The following is a 15283-nucleotide window of genomic DNA, read 5'->3' as shown; positions in this document are numbered from 1 at the left end:
ACTCATCTGGGTTAATCTACGCCCGGCGGAGACGACGCTCCTTGTTAAGCAGGTGACTGAGTGCAGGCTGTGGACTGTGTGTGTGTGTGTGTGTGTGTGTGTGTGTGTGTGTGTGTGTGTGTGTGTGTGTGTGTGTGTGTGTGTGTGTGTGTGTGTGTGTGTGTGAGACAGAGAGAGAGAGACAGAAAGGGAGGAAGAACAAGAGCATGCATGTGTGATTTCGTGTGTCTAAACAAAAGCACGTCTCGTTCCAGCTCTGTGTACGTGTGCTCGTGTCGGTGCGCAGACACTCACTGTTGACGATGGCGGTGGGCAGGATGGAAGCCATTGCGGCCTGCTGCGGCAGGAGCTGGATGCTGTCCAGCAGCCTGGCTGGGTACATGCCCTCGCTCAGAGACATGTGGTTCACCGCCTGCAGACGCGAGTCAAAGTCCACCGCAAACGCCACCAGCTCCTCGCCCTCCATCATGTTCTTGGTGGTAGTGCACCACAGTTGGCCACCTGGACAAAACAGAGATAGAGGAGACGTTTAAATGCTTGCTGCGAGAGAAGAAAAAGCTTTGCTGCATATACGCATGAGTAATTCTTGACTTAAATGTCAGGGCATTACGCAACATCAGAAATTGTGCACAACATCTCAAAGACTCACTATTTCAATAGCCTGCTGGTTTTATAACTGTGTAGTTGAAACAGGTGAAAAGTTGGATTATTCCAAAGTCTAAGACTGTCTCTCTCCAGGAATTATAAGATTGGCTTACCAGCAGTTCACCAAAATTACAAAAAAAAAACATTATATTCTCACTTTTTCAGATTTTTGTTGATACACTGGTTCAGTAAAAGTGAATGGAATTTCCCGTTTGTGGTCTTCAAAACTTTGAAAAACGGCATTTAGAAATTTAAGCTGCAACATTCCTTTCCAAAATCAGTGCCCACATTACTCTGGATAATCAACAGAGGATGCTGGCACCAGTTTTCATAAGGACTATTTTTTCTGTAGTTCCAATGAAAACGGTTCACAGTGACGTCTGTAGATTATACAGACTAACGGAGACACCGTTCCCAGAAAGACACACTGCTTTTTAACGCTTTAAATGTTAAATTTCAATTCTCTGAGAACTACAAATGCAATTCTAGCCACCTCCATGGTTTTGGCACCGAGGCAGAAATCTCATGGACAGATATCTAAAACCACAACTACACAATTGAAGGCAAATAAGAAAATATGTTTTGGGAATTTGAGTGAAAAACCCCTTTAAAAGGTAATTTCTTTTATTGTCACTCAAACGTCTTTTTAGGCTACTGGCGCTCATATCCAGAAGCAAGGCGAACCTTGCTGGGGTAAACTGTAGCCTACAGTGCTGTTGTCAGCTTGAACACTGAGACAGGTCCTCCATATTATTAGATTGTTGTGTTTTGGGATTAAGCATTCCTCTGAAATCTTCTGAACATATTCATTAAGTCAGAGAAAGGGGGAGGGAGCAGGAGAAAGACAGGGGGGTGGGGGGGTAGAGGGAGAGAGTGAAGGTTTTAGCTTAGATAATATTTATCTCAGCACATGACAGGCTTTTCAGCTGCACTTCATTTTCCATTGAAGAGATTAAAGTTTTTAATATGACTATTTACAGAAATCTGGCTGGGGAGATAACAACAAACTATGATACGCTACTGCTAAATGGCAGAATTAGGACATTGTTTCTGAGGAAAGCTGGACAATTAATTAAAGCACGCTGTTAGCTTTCAAAGATGTGCAAACATACCGACAGAGTGTCAGGCTGAGAGGGGACATGTGATTTGAGCCCTGGCTGATGTGGAATAAAGAGAGTCCTGAGGAGAGGTGCGAAGGCAGGGGGACGCAGCTAGAAAGCCCCCACACATGTGGAACACTGATTACTCATGTTTACACAAAACCTACGAATCACCAGGTTTAAAACCGCCCTGTAGACATGGAGAAGGTGCTCGAGTAAGGCTCTGTGTGAAAACAATCCACTTTTCTGTGGATTTATTAGACGTTAGAAAACCAGGGGAGGGAAACAGAGCCACTGTGACTCTACACTACAACGTCATGCATTATGTATAAATCATTGTTAAGTTTCTAGAATGAATTGCCCCATTATTTCAATTCAAAATTGAATATTTCAGATTTCACATCACTGTTTTGATTAAAACCTTCCTAGCCCTTCCTATCTGCTGGTGAAGCACTGAAAATTAGACCAGCACAAACGTGTCAAAGGAGTGAAATAGTATTAAAATATGCTATCTTTCAAAGTCCCATTTGTGTGCAGGCTTCCTCCCCGTGAGTGTGTGTGTGTGTGAGTGTGTGTGCCCGCGTGAGCGTGTGCATGTCAGCGCCTCTTTAAAGAGCAGTGCCTATCTGTCGGCCAATCTGCTGTGACGAGACACACACTTCAGGCCGCTCCACTTCATCGTTTTGATTCTGTCATACCACACACTGCCTGGAGAGGCCCTTTGAATTTTTATCTCCTAATTAAAATAACAAAACTCCTCTCCACTGTCTGCCCAAGTTACCATCAAGGTAGATACAAACTGCCACTGACAATGGCGGGGAATATATCGCAGTCATAGCCACAAAAGTTTCTCTCCTCCGAATGGATCTTTTAGTTCAGACGCGCTCAGCTTACAAAGAGAATTATGAACTAGGCCCTGATGCGCAGATACAAATCAGTGTTTTTTGGATCAATCCAAATCAAAGATACTGTATGCTCTCCTCAGCTGAAAATGAAGCAGATTACGTGGAGTCTGATGAAAATGTTTTACTGCATTTTGACAGCAGAATATGTACTCAGATTGCATCCCTTCAGCCAAGAATGCTACAGATCCATCTGTTGTGTGTGAGAATGCTGGAAGTGAGTTTTAGGACTGCATGTCCCAGTTTTACTGAGCTTCACAAAAACACTGAGGCAGCACTTGTTACAGTCACTCAACCAAGACAAGGTAGTGAGATACATGTGCTCTGGCTGCAGGATTAGGGTTTAAACTAGCCTTACATTGTCATCAGAATTAGAAATCACGCTGTTTTGCTCAGATTTCTGACTGTTTTTACTGCAGTTTTGTGCATTACGTGTCTGTATTTTGACTGTTTTCTGAAATGCATCATGATTGTAACAAATACAAGTACATATGCATAAATACAGTGCATGTATGCACTAAGCGATGTGTACAGAATACTGTGCAGAAACATGTCATTTTCAAGCACATATGGAGGTGCAAGGCATAGAAACCAGACATCACAGAGGCGTCAGGTGGGCAACAGCCAAAAACAATGCTCCATGAAGGAGCTCTGTCGAAAGTCTCATGGTTTCCCTCTGTCAGCCTTTTCATGACAGGTGATTTAAATCACAGAAACGCAGGTGAGCCACCTATGACAATGGCATGATCTGTATAAATAAGGGAGCAAGGAGGGTGCTGGGGGGGTCAAGAATTAGAGCAAAAGACCAAAACCACAAGTCGTGAAACTGGGGAAAAGGCTGTGAAAAGTGCAGCTTGTGATTTGCACTTGTTTGCCTGCAAACTGTCTGCAGTGAGCTGCCTTTGTGCAGTGGCCAATGCAGTTGGAATGAAGGCTATTGTCTAAATCCTCCTGCAGAGCACCTGATAAAAGAATAAAGAACTATGACATATTCTAAAAACAATGGAGGAATTAAGAGGAGACAATAGGCCAGCTGCCTCATTAAAACAATCAAAAACGGCATCCTGTACGTAGTCCAGATAATTAAAAACCACTGCTTCCTACAGTCTCTCAATACCATATCCACCAGCTCACTGAAGCCCAGAGACTATGGCTCTGCTGGCTAAATGCCCTCTTCCTCTCTTCCCTTTGATTAATGCTTTATTTGAACATGCAGTTGAAGATGAACATATGAAGGAATTCATGAAACAAAATTATAATGCAAACCCTTTCCCCCCTATAAGTACTTATAAACTAATCAAATGTCTCAGGATGAATCGCAGGGCGTGCGTCCCCTCCCCTTTGCCTAAAGCCCCGAGAGATTTCAAAGTGCAGGCATCACAGGACATTTTTTAATTTTCTCACTTTAAATGACTTTATAAGAAAACGGATGTGTACAGTATCTGTATATGTATGGGGGAGGAAGGGAGAATAGAGTATGAGATACTTGAGCAGGAATAATTTTTTTCTTTGCTCCCTGCAAACGGCTACCACCACCATATCTTAATGAAGCTGCAAACAAATCTCTCATGCCTCGTGCAAAAGCTGAGAGACAACAAAGCAGCAGAAATAACAGAAGGGCCCGGATAATTAAACTGGCCTGAAGACAGGTATTCAAATGTTGGTGTGTAAACAGCACAACTCTTTAATAGTTTAGCTGTAAAATGCGTAGTTAAGCACATCAGCACTTGCCTCTCCCATCTGTCCAAACACATTACCGTTGCAGAGGCCATTACAGCACTGGAGTACAGTCCCACTGCACCACAGCCACATATAATGGGAGGGGTTGGATGGGGCTTCTGGGAAAACTAACAGTGGCCCATTGGCATTACCTGAATGCATCACAGGGTCGTGCATTATAAAGCATCACGCTGCACCTTGAAAAACAGGAGCGGTTGCGAACGAGGTCTGCTACGTACACTTATTTATAGAAGTGCTTGATGACCGTTTTATACATTTTATAGAGAAAAAATCAACCAGATTATGCATGTTAGTCTCATTTTATTTGTCAAGCCTGATGTTTATTTGCTTTTTTCCCCTTGCTTTGGCTATTCTGGCCCTCAAAGTTCTCGTCTTTGTCTCTCGGCCCTGCACTAACTGCTGGTCTTAATTGTGAAGTGAGGCCAGTGGCGCCTGAAGCCACAGAGAGGGTTGTAATTAAAGACCTCTACTCTCCTTGTCTTCAAATCAGCTCCAACTCCTCCTGGTCAAATGGGAACGAGCTCCTCGCACCTTCGAATATCAAGTAGCTGCATGTCGTTAACCACCGGCTCTTTATTTACCAAAGCTTTTGTCATAGGCGGAGGCGGAAATGACAGCGCAAGCACACAAAACAACTTCCCAGTCAACTTCCCTGGGTCTTGTGAAAATATTTATCACAAATCGCGGATGAATAATATCTGTATCTGCACCTGACAGCAGACGGTGTTGCGACAAACACTCAACAAATCCTCCTCATGAATACTGGTAAATATTTGGACTGTTTCTGGATCATCAGAGTTGAACACATTAGGATGACTCATGGCTGTCAACCCCGCCGTCACAATCCCTGGCCGGAGCAAGCAAGCAGCAGAAAGGAAAACGCTGAGTTAGACCCGAGCGGGAACATCATTCACAGGGTCAAACAAGCTTACTATTATTGACGGTACACTAAACTAGAATTAGCTGACTCTACTATTATTTCACTAAGGCACTGACACAGACTGACTCTCTCCCTCTCTATCTCTCCGTCACTCTCCTCCACCTCCTCCTTCTCATGTTTCATCTCGGCCACTAGGAGGCACTCTTCTCATGCTGAAGCTGCAGCCGGTGGGTGTTTGGCTGCGGTGATGCAGAGACGCCTCAGACATGGCAGAGCAGCGTAGACGCCAGTCTGCCTATGCATCCTTGCAGGTAGGTGCTGAAGCTCTTACTCTCATGAGAAAGCATTTGGATCTAAAGGCATTCTTCTCACCTTACTTTCACTTGATTCTTGCTTGAAATTTATGTTGTGTAAGCTTAAATGTGGGACTAAAATGTTTTTAAGATTTTTTTTTTTACATTTAATACTCTTTTGTGTGTTGTTGGTGCATTTAAGTTCTGACAGTAATTAAGCAGGCAGGAATGCCTTTGTCGCTTTTCAATAAATCTTGCGTTTTGCTTCTAAAATTTCAAAATTGTAGCAGTAAAAAAAAAAAAAATCTCCTATTTTCCAGGGAAATAAATACTGTTCAGTAAATATGTGTTTACAGATGCCCGACTTGCCTTGTCTTGCCTGACACTCAAAACCCCCAGATTTCCCTCCTTTTGCACCGCAGCGTCCAGACTAATTTTAGCATCAAGTGTTTTTGCAGATATAGCCAGTACCGAGAGCTCATGGATGGCCTCGAGCGAATGGCACGCGGGTCAGAATCCACAAATTAAAAAGTCCTCCCAGGGGAGCCTCATACATGCCGCTCTCTCAATAGTATACATTCACAGGCAACAAAGACATAAAAGCAGCCCAGCACACCGAACAATGTCATTCAACACACATTTATGAATTGTTTGAACATCACAAAAACAGTTGAAAAAAACCCCCCAAAAAACTGGCACTGATGTGATTCAGCAAATGTTTTACAGAGTAAAAATTAAATGTTTCAGTTTGAAATGAAAAGAGTTTCTCTGGCTGATCTCTGGAGATTCATGTAGCTTTTTCAGCACAGTGTGACAGATACTGGTGGGGGGGTGTTTTTGCCTGGTATAGGGTTGTAATAATTTTTGAGGGGAGAAAAAAAAATAGCTGAATGTGAATTAGCAGATATTTCTTGTTCTATTAAAGTGCAACAGCAGTTTATTTAGATTTTAATTCCTCATACAAATGTATTCATTTTCTACTGAAATGTATTAAAAAGAGGAGTATTTAACACTCTAAACATCACCTGTGCTACTATAATTTTTTCTAACAAACTGTTTTAAGATGCACAAAAAAATCCCAATCAAAATCATTTTCTTTTTGACGTTTTAATTTTTTCATGAAACGTTCTCCCGTGAACAGCCAACAGCTGCTGAGAACATTTTACAGTTTCTACATGGCAGGTAACATGTGAGTACTGTGCTGTCAGTCTGAGACAATACCAGCCACAAATTCCTACGGTACAAAGCTGTTCTTCCTCATTAGCTGCCACACACACAGTCAGCTCCTCCCTGTCCACAGTAAAGTGGAGGAGACTATTAAAGGAAAGCTCTGACTGGCTCCTCTCCTCGCCGCTCCACTCCGCTTTATTCTTTATTTGGACAGGTTTGTCCCATTGAGCACTCTATTAGCCATCCTTCTCTGTGGGTAGTGCTGCCTGTGTCCTGGTTGTGGCCGGCCGACATGTGTTTACTGCGGCCCCTGCTGCGGCGGCAGGCTGGTTGGGGGCCCGTCCTGACCAAGCCCTGCTAATGGGACCAGAAGACCCCTCGTGACAGGGCGCCGCTGTGTTGAGCACTGCAGCAGACCCTACCCCTCCCTCCTCTCCAGCTGCGGCCTCATGGCCCATGTCCCCCTACCCATCATGCCTCGGCGGGAGCAGGTGAACGGCGGAGGGCCAACGCCGGTAAGCTCAGTTTTCCTGGGAGAGCAGAGCGCCATCGCCACGCGCCTCAGTGGTTCCTCCAACATGGCTCCGGCCCTACGCCACATGGGCTGGCTGGCCAGTCCGTGTGCCTGTGTGTGTTTTTAAGTGTGTGGGTGTATGTGTGTGTGTGTGTGTGTAGTGGTGGAGGGGGTGTATGGTGGATGCCAGCCCTAATGCAAATGCTTGCCGTTTAAAAAATGGGAGCCTCTCTCCTCCTCTGTCTCTCCTCTTTGGAAAGGTCTATTTTGGCCTTCTGGTGCTGGCAGTTATTTTTTTCCTCTCCAGAAGGACAGCGAGCCAGGGAGATGCACCTGTCATCCATTTTGAAATTCAACATTATTGATCTGGTCACGGGGAAGGAATTTATGAAGTTGTGTATTTTTCTTCATGAATACTTATTGATTTGTGCCTTCAAACATGCATTTTTCTTATTCGCAAAGTGTTCCTGTGCCTTATTTACGAGCTTGCTAATTTGGTGTTCACAGCACAGCAACACACAGAAAGAATACACACACACACACACACACAGCAGTCACCGGTGCAACATCCCAGCATGCCCTCTGTCTCTGCACCCCTGTAATTCTACATATTGCTTAAAGTATGTGCTAATTAAATTTTCTGTCGGTTTGCGAGAGAAATAAATAATCTGCAGCTAAAAGGCCTAATTGCGTTTGTCACATTGTGTCTCGGTGGCTGGGACATCGGGAGCACAGCCGCTGCCCTTGCTCATTGCCATTCTGTCGTCCTGGCAAGCCCCCGCGCTGCCCCAGGTATCACCACGCGGCCATCTGGAGCCGACATCTGTCTCTCTATTGATCACAAGGGTTTAGCACTTGATCAAACAGACTGCGACAGGAAATTGCTCTTTTCCCCACAGAAAAGGCCAATCGCCTGCGTGAGGGTAATAGAGTGGAACTGAGATGCAGCACCAGCGCGATGGGCAGGCGGGCGCGGGCATAGCCGGGCAGGCAGCGGCACGGCGGTGTCAGCCGCTGTGGAGGTGGCAGGGATGGCACGAGAGCTAAAGTCCACTGCCATGTTAGCAAGACCACGTTTCTAACCTTTCTGCTAACGCAACAGCAGCACTCGTAACATCACAGCAATTTAAAATCTCTCCAAATGATCATTTACAGCCTTGCAAATTTTGAGGTGTCGACTCTGAGCACGCCACTGAAAATCTGTGTACGTACGCAGAAGACGAGACCATCGCCTCTGATTAAAAAAGCTGTCATTTGAAGAGCAGAATTTACCTTTCAAGTCATTCAGGTAAATGCCTCTGCCAACAGCTGTCTGAAACTGTTAGAAAAGCTGGATGCAAGTGAAATATGCTACATGATAAGTACGCCAGATGGTGGGAAATTAATGTATTTCTTCTGAAAAAAAAAAAAAAAAATCTAAATACTTGAGCATTAACACCAGGGCTGAATTCTGATATTTGAGAAGGCCTTTCGGTCAGATTTACGATAATTTAAGTACATGACAAAGGACAATTCTCACAATATACAAACATTTTTTTTTCCTCTTTTTTTAAAACTGAGTTTAATATGTTATTGAGCAGCCGGGTGTTATGTTTCAATAGTGGGAAATCCCTGACAAGGCTGCAGTTGTCTCTTGCTCACTGGTATCCCCAGTGGAGTTCAACACACTATTAGTGCCTGAGGTGAACTGCTCCTGAATGTGTGTTACAGTCTGTTAGCTAAGGCTGTGGTCCACATCTAAAATTGTGGCTTCTCTCTGCTCAGGCATGCTTTCGAGGCACTCACTGTAACACCATGTTTAGCAAGTATGGACAATTTGATACTGAAGGTGACATTTATTCAGCATTGTAGAAAATATTTAATTGTTCCTGCAGAGAGCGAGATATGTTTCCCCTTGCCTACAGTGCTGGGATTGTCCTTTGGAATATGATGCAAATTTGGGATGAAGCAACTAATTCCTTCCTTGCACCCCAGTACACCCCCTCCCCCCCTCCCTCAATCCTCCGCCAGCCTCCATCCTCCCCAGACACGAGGATTCTGATTAATCGTGTGACCGCCCCTCGTTTTGCATTTTACACAATCTCACGGCGCCACGGTGAGATGTGTGAGGTGTTTTGCCACTTTTGGCAAGCTGAAAAGATGTAGCCCAAGGAAGAACAAGTCGAAAGTATGAGGGAAAAAAATATGACCAGGGGACGTGATAAAAAATTATCAGCCAGTGTGTTTTCCTGTTTGGTTTTAATCTACATTTAATTAAATTCTTATCTGCTGTGTGCTTATGGCTGCATTTGAATGGCGAGGCTGCATTCATTATGAATGGTAAAATTGAACTCAGTACATTGTGTGTGGCCCAATAAAGAAACAAGACTCTTATTGCAGTGCATGCACAAGCTCCGACAGACATGCGGAAAAAATAAGTCAATTAAGATCGGTCTTTAAATTACCGCTGTATCAAAACAAGGGGCGGGAGCATGCTCCATAATAGAATCCTGACAGCGGAGAGAGCACAGTTGACTGTTGTTAATATACATCCCATTTGATACAGCCAATTGTATTAGCTTGTTTATGGAATGCACACAGTTGATGCACACTAGATTTACTAGTCTGTCATGATAGTTCATAATCGACAGTGCTGGAAAAAAAAAAGTTGACTACAATGAATATAGAGGTCAAATGAAAAATGGCTGCAGCAGTATAATAAGAGGTCCTCATAAAGATTCTGCTGGTTTATCTGAATGTTAGAGGTCAACAGCAAAGGTCAGCGACAGAATATGCACACAATATGTGGACCAAAGCAGATACTGAAGAGTTAAATCCAAAAGGAGTAGAGAGGAAAAAAAAGATTCAGCTCCAAAATTGTAATACTATTGACAAAAGACACACAGCTTATAACGGGCGGGCGGCACTTCATAAGCTAAGAACAATATCCCATAGGCAGCACCCCGGAAAACGTCGAAAAAGACCCTGAGCCGATACTACAAAGTTGGGCCCCGGCAAAATCCCTAAATCTTCCCGTTTGCTTATTCCGAGCTGCGTGGGGGGAGAGGGAAGCTCCCTGCTGCCTGCCCATGTTTACAGAGCCGTTCTCATCTCTAGGCCTTGCTCATCCACGGCACTGACACACGGTGTCGACATGATTAGGGGTCTGCCTTTGCATAGGGCTGCATGTGTGTGCGGGGGGTGGAGGATCGGCAGATGAATGACTTTGGTGCATCGGAGAGGGATCACAGCAGATAATCGCTCCCGACTGCTGCGCCGGAGCTCTCAGATCTGGTCTTTAAAATAATGTTCGGAGTCAAGTCTCTCCAAAGCTTCGCGCAGGTTATCTGCCACATTTTATGTTTGCTGTTTAAATCTTAACAGGACACAAGCAGCAAGGGAGAGCAAATATGTCTGGAGTCGGAGGAACCAGAGTGGAAATGTTATTGCGAGGGGTGAAGATTAGCTGGAGCAGGGGCTGAGGAGATGAAACTCCTCTCTATTCGGATGGCTTTCGTTCCTCCAGAAAAACTTGGAATGTCGAATTTAACCTTGGGAGGCCGGATTCCTGCGTGCAGCACGGTGGGGATAATGAATCTGACCTCTTGCCACAACTGACATCAGTCAAAGGCATTTGCTCAAACACAACAAACACCAAATCAACTTAAGTACATTTAAATACAGACCACCACTAGCACCAGACAGTGTGAATACAGTACAACATAAATTCCAATATCATAAATACTGCTATCACACAAACAGAGGAGCCATAAAGCACGGCTGCCTGTGTCTGGGACTATAAACCTCTGGCGTTACTCATAGGGAATAAACACACATGCACAATTTACTGCACTAGATCCCCCCTTTGTTTATCTTTTAAATAAGCACACTTTATCACCCTCCTGCATAAGCAAATTGCATGCAATGTGTGTTGTTTTAACATTTGATATGCTGTCCAGAAGATTCATTTCTCCCCACGAATTCAATTGTCTTTGTAATATCCTGCTGCCATAGGCATCAGGCCCCATCACCTGTTCGTTATCACTGGCCGTCCTGTTTGGGAGCTCTTGAAACGGTGCCATGGCATTGACTCTCAGTTAACAGCAGGTCTCTGAACTTCTCATGCTTGATAGCGGAGGCTGGAAAATTACGCTAACAACTAATTAACATCATAAAGAGCGTTTAAATGGACGGACGACACCTGCAACCTTCATTTGCACACGCTAACGCGAAATTACCTGTGTTTTTATTTTTGCAGATAATGCATGCATTTTTTAACACCTTTTAGAATATTCATTTGTCCGTGGCTGGCTTTAGAATTGGCACCACTGTCCTTTTTACTATGTGCTGTCAAAAAAAAAAGCCACCAGGCCAAAAATAATAATTGTCAAAACAGAGAGCTGGCTGAATTCCTAAAGCTGTTTTTATTCTCAGAGTTTGAATGCACCTTAAAAAAAAAGTGCACCGCTATACGCTGTGCCTGAAATAACACATTCCATTTCTAATTTCTATTTGAATATAAAATATTTCCAGGCGGCAGACATGGACCTCCAGTTACTGGTCCAAATAACAAAGTGCTGCCCGTCAGTCTGAGACACTTTGCTGGCTGGCTGAACTAAGCTGGTTTAGACTGACAAGTCGTCAACAGTGGCAGCCTCAGCTTCCTCTGGCGGGCCTCTGGAGTCCCTTCTCGCTCCGGCTCCCAACCTCGGAGTCTCTCGCTGGAGATGACCACGGTGCACTCAAGTACCCGTGTTCTTTGAAACCACTCTCTCTGTGTCTTTCCTTTTAAAGGTCTGAAGCAGCCGCTAACTTCCACAGGACTGTAATGCACTCGCACCTCATTACAGAGCCACATTATGGACTACAGCAGTAATACGGCTTTAATCTTCTCCAAATCGTTATAAATGTCAAGCTGGGGCCAGGGACTTCCCAGTATACTGCACCAATGGCTTAGCCTGCTATCCCCTCTTTTCCGTATTAGCTATAGCCAGAGAATTACATTCACTGCCAGATCCCCTGAAACTTTCAACCCTTTTGTTCCAACATTCAATGCACCATTAACATACGCTTTGAAATTGTCTCTCCCCCTCCTCCCCAAAAAAGCCCCAAACAGCTAAATATGAAAACAGTTGATACCCCTACCCTGCCACATACACCCCTATCCCGCCCGTACCTCCCCCTTCTTTTCCTTAGCCTCTCCTAATGAGACGCAACATCCCTGTCTCTCCACTGAAGGATCCAGACTTCCTGTGTGATAGAGAGACTGCGGCTGTTTATTAATAATGAATTTGGATGTTTGCGTGTGGAATGTTATCAGCGCGCACACAATCCCACCAATAGTTTGCCCTGATGGGGTAGCTGGGTTCCTCATTAGCAGAACATATTTAATCCAGAAGTTTCTTATCAAATGTCACACCTGCATCTCTAAATGGCATTTTCACATTCATTCGCCTGTATTTGGGAGATGAGGCTCCAAGGTGCTTTGCAGAGATTAAGAAGGAGAGAGAGTGCAAGCTTATTTTATCATTTAGCGGGTCTGGAAGGAATCCAAGGAGTTTTTGTCTTGTTGTTGTAATTAGAAAGCCTTTTAAGTGATAACGCCTGCATAGGAATATGAATATGTAGCGATCAGGCCAGTCCCCCCCTCCACTCTCTCTCTCTTTCTCTCTCTCTGTCTCGCTTCTCTTGTCCCTCTCTCGCTCGGCTTTTTTAAATTGTTGAATGCTGAGTTTTTGTTCTATGTACAGCAAGGATTAACTCAGAAGCTTCAGAAGTTTAATGAAAGACTTGAAAGTACACACTTTTCCTTGTTTCTGGCTGTGACAATGTTTCTTTTTCCTGCGCGAGAGAGCGGACATGACATGAGTACAACTTGTTTTCATACCTAAAGCATAAAGGACGGACTTCACTTTCCTTAAGGACACATTTCAGCTGACAAAACGTAATGTACAGAAACATAAAAAACTGTATTTGATCAAAAATTAAAAGACGTGTTTAATAAAATATAGTGCTGTTCTATATTCAGCCTTCACTGAGCCCATGAACCCATTTCAAACCAGCGGAGAATTTAACATTTTCTGCAAAAAAAGCTCAAATATTTAACATTTCCTGTTACAACAATCCACTCCAGTTGCAGAAAATAGAGCAGGTATGCAGTCCCCCTCTCAGTAGTGGCATTTAGTCCCTGTGTATATCCAGAAAAGCTGCTGCTAACCATCGGGCCAGAGATAAGTGCAAAACTGAGAAGTATTGATCCAGTAATAGTGGTTCACGCTTTGACTCTGACACCTTAACCCTGCAGACATAATGTCATAGCCTCTTATCCTTTCCTCTTAACACAACCTGCCTATCTCCCACAAGCTGTCACCTCTAGTAATACGCTTCTCAAAAGCTCCCCTAAATCACTGAAATCATTGCACTTTCAGACATTATTTATTTTCCCACCTCTTAAAAGTGAAGCGTGATTTACAGTTCGGTAAAAGGTTGTGCTTTTTTTTTTCCTTCCTTCTTCTTCTTTTCCTCCTCTCCTCCTCTTCAACCATTTCCCTCTAGACCCACTAACGCTTTCTGTCAAGGTAATTCCATTTCTACCATTGTAAGAGCTGCTACATAGCAATTACTATGTTAGGTCTGTGTAATTGTGTTGGCTTACAGCGCATGATAAATACAGTCGAGCTAGAACCTGCATAGTGATCCCAGATGTATGCTGGTTTAGACGTTTTCATTAACTGAAAGCGACACTGTGTAACAGTGCGGTATTACACCCTGGCAGGTATGAATGAAGTCTAATACAGCTTAATTACTCCACAGCTAAATATGTATTGTAGGGATCCCTTACGTGGGGCTTTTTATCTGCTACAAATCACAAGTTTAAACCACTGGAGGGCGGGAGTGATAATTAGTGAGGATTTAGGCATCCAGAATCCTAATAGAAAAATGCTTGAATGAATCCAAACATCTCTCTCGCACACAAACGCTTTGAATGATCAGACGTTTTTGCTCAAACTTTTTTGATCAATGTGTCTCAAAAAGTCTGCCACTAGAGCGTCTGGGCCATCGCTGAAGGATGCCAAACTTTGACATTATATGCAAATTTTGTTTATTATCTTGCAGGCAGCACAGATCCTGCCTTGGTTGGGCTGTTGCAGCCCACAGCAACTTCCAAGCAAGGTTTATGCACAAGGGCTTCTAATTAGCTCTCTGAGGGCCGCAGTTAGTGCAGCAGTTTTCACAACAGCCGTTGGGAAGTTGAACACTAACTTGGAGGGCTCCATATGTTGCCCAGGAGGCCTAAGAGACGGGCTGATCCTGTGTGTTTCACACTGGAAGACACCATGTTCACTCCTGAGAGCAGCTTTTCATTCGTCTGTGGACGGAGGGGGAGAAGTAGCCAAACCAATGAACGGTGTTCACCATTAGCTATGTGCTGTATCTTTGCGCTGCCTTTCATTTAAAATATATCTTTTTAAATATAGAGGCCTTTGATGTGTAAGAAATTGATTCAGAGACATTCAGGCAGATGATAAATGCACAAATGAGAAGCGTGATTTTTGAAAATCACTTTTAGCCTCATAGCTTTAACTGTTCAGAATTATTATTATTAAAATTATTGCACAAGATCTGTACATACATTACTTCTATTCCCACAATGTCTAAAAAGCCCAATTTGAGATGCTTGAAGAGCTCTGGGCTCTCATGCTGACAGCTCTGATTCACTGCTGTCCATCTGACTGTGCAGCTCCCGAAGCTCAGACATCAGCAATATCCACGCAGAGTCAGTGTCTGCCATGAAGGCCTCGGCTAACCCTCGTCTCCAGGTGCTAACTGAGCTTCTATTTCAAAGCACTGATGATCTTGTATCTCCTTCAAAAGCTGATTTTCGCCGAAGAAATCCCCGGTTCACCCTCCCTCTCTGATCTCTCTTTTTCTGAATTGCCATCTCAGTTTTCCTCCCTTCACTCTCAATCAGCATGCGTTCTGCTTTTGACCCGGCGGCGCAAAAAAAAAAAAAAAAGACGATGTGCCTCATTAACTGAGGCATCACACTGGCTTTTTCA

The 15283-nt window shown here is 43.9% G+C and overlaps 1 protein-coding gene across 1 annotated transcript in view; it reads right to left on the bottom strand.

Annotated features, from left to right (window-relative positions):
* zfpm2a (zinc finger protein, FOG family member 2a) overlaps positions 1–15283 on the bottom strand; it is a 114069-nt gene that overhangs the window by 3639 nt on the left and 95147 nt on the right. The window contains exon 6 of the mRNA XM_041943194.1: positions 295–501. Within this exon, the coding sequence (XP_041799128.1) occupies positions 295–501 (207 nt within the window). The remainder of the gene's footprint in view (positions 1–294; positions 502–15283) is intronic.

The sequence above is a fragment of the Chelmon rostratus genome, chromosome 8 (genome assembly GCF_017976325.1).
Source record: "Chelmon rostratus isolate fCheRos1 chromosome 8, fCheRos1.pri, whole genome shotgun sequence".
Taxonomy (NCBI): Eukaryota; Metazoa; Chordata; class Actinopteri; order Chaetodontiformes; family Chaetodontidae; genus Chelmon; species Chelmon rostratus.
This window is presented reverse-complemented; position numbering and strand designations above follow the sequence as displayed.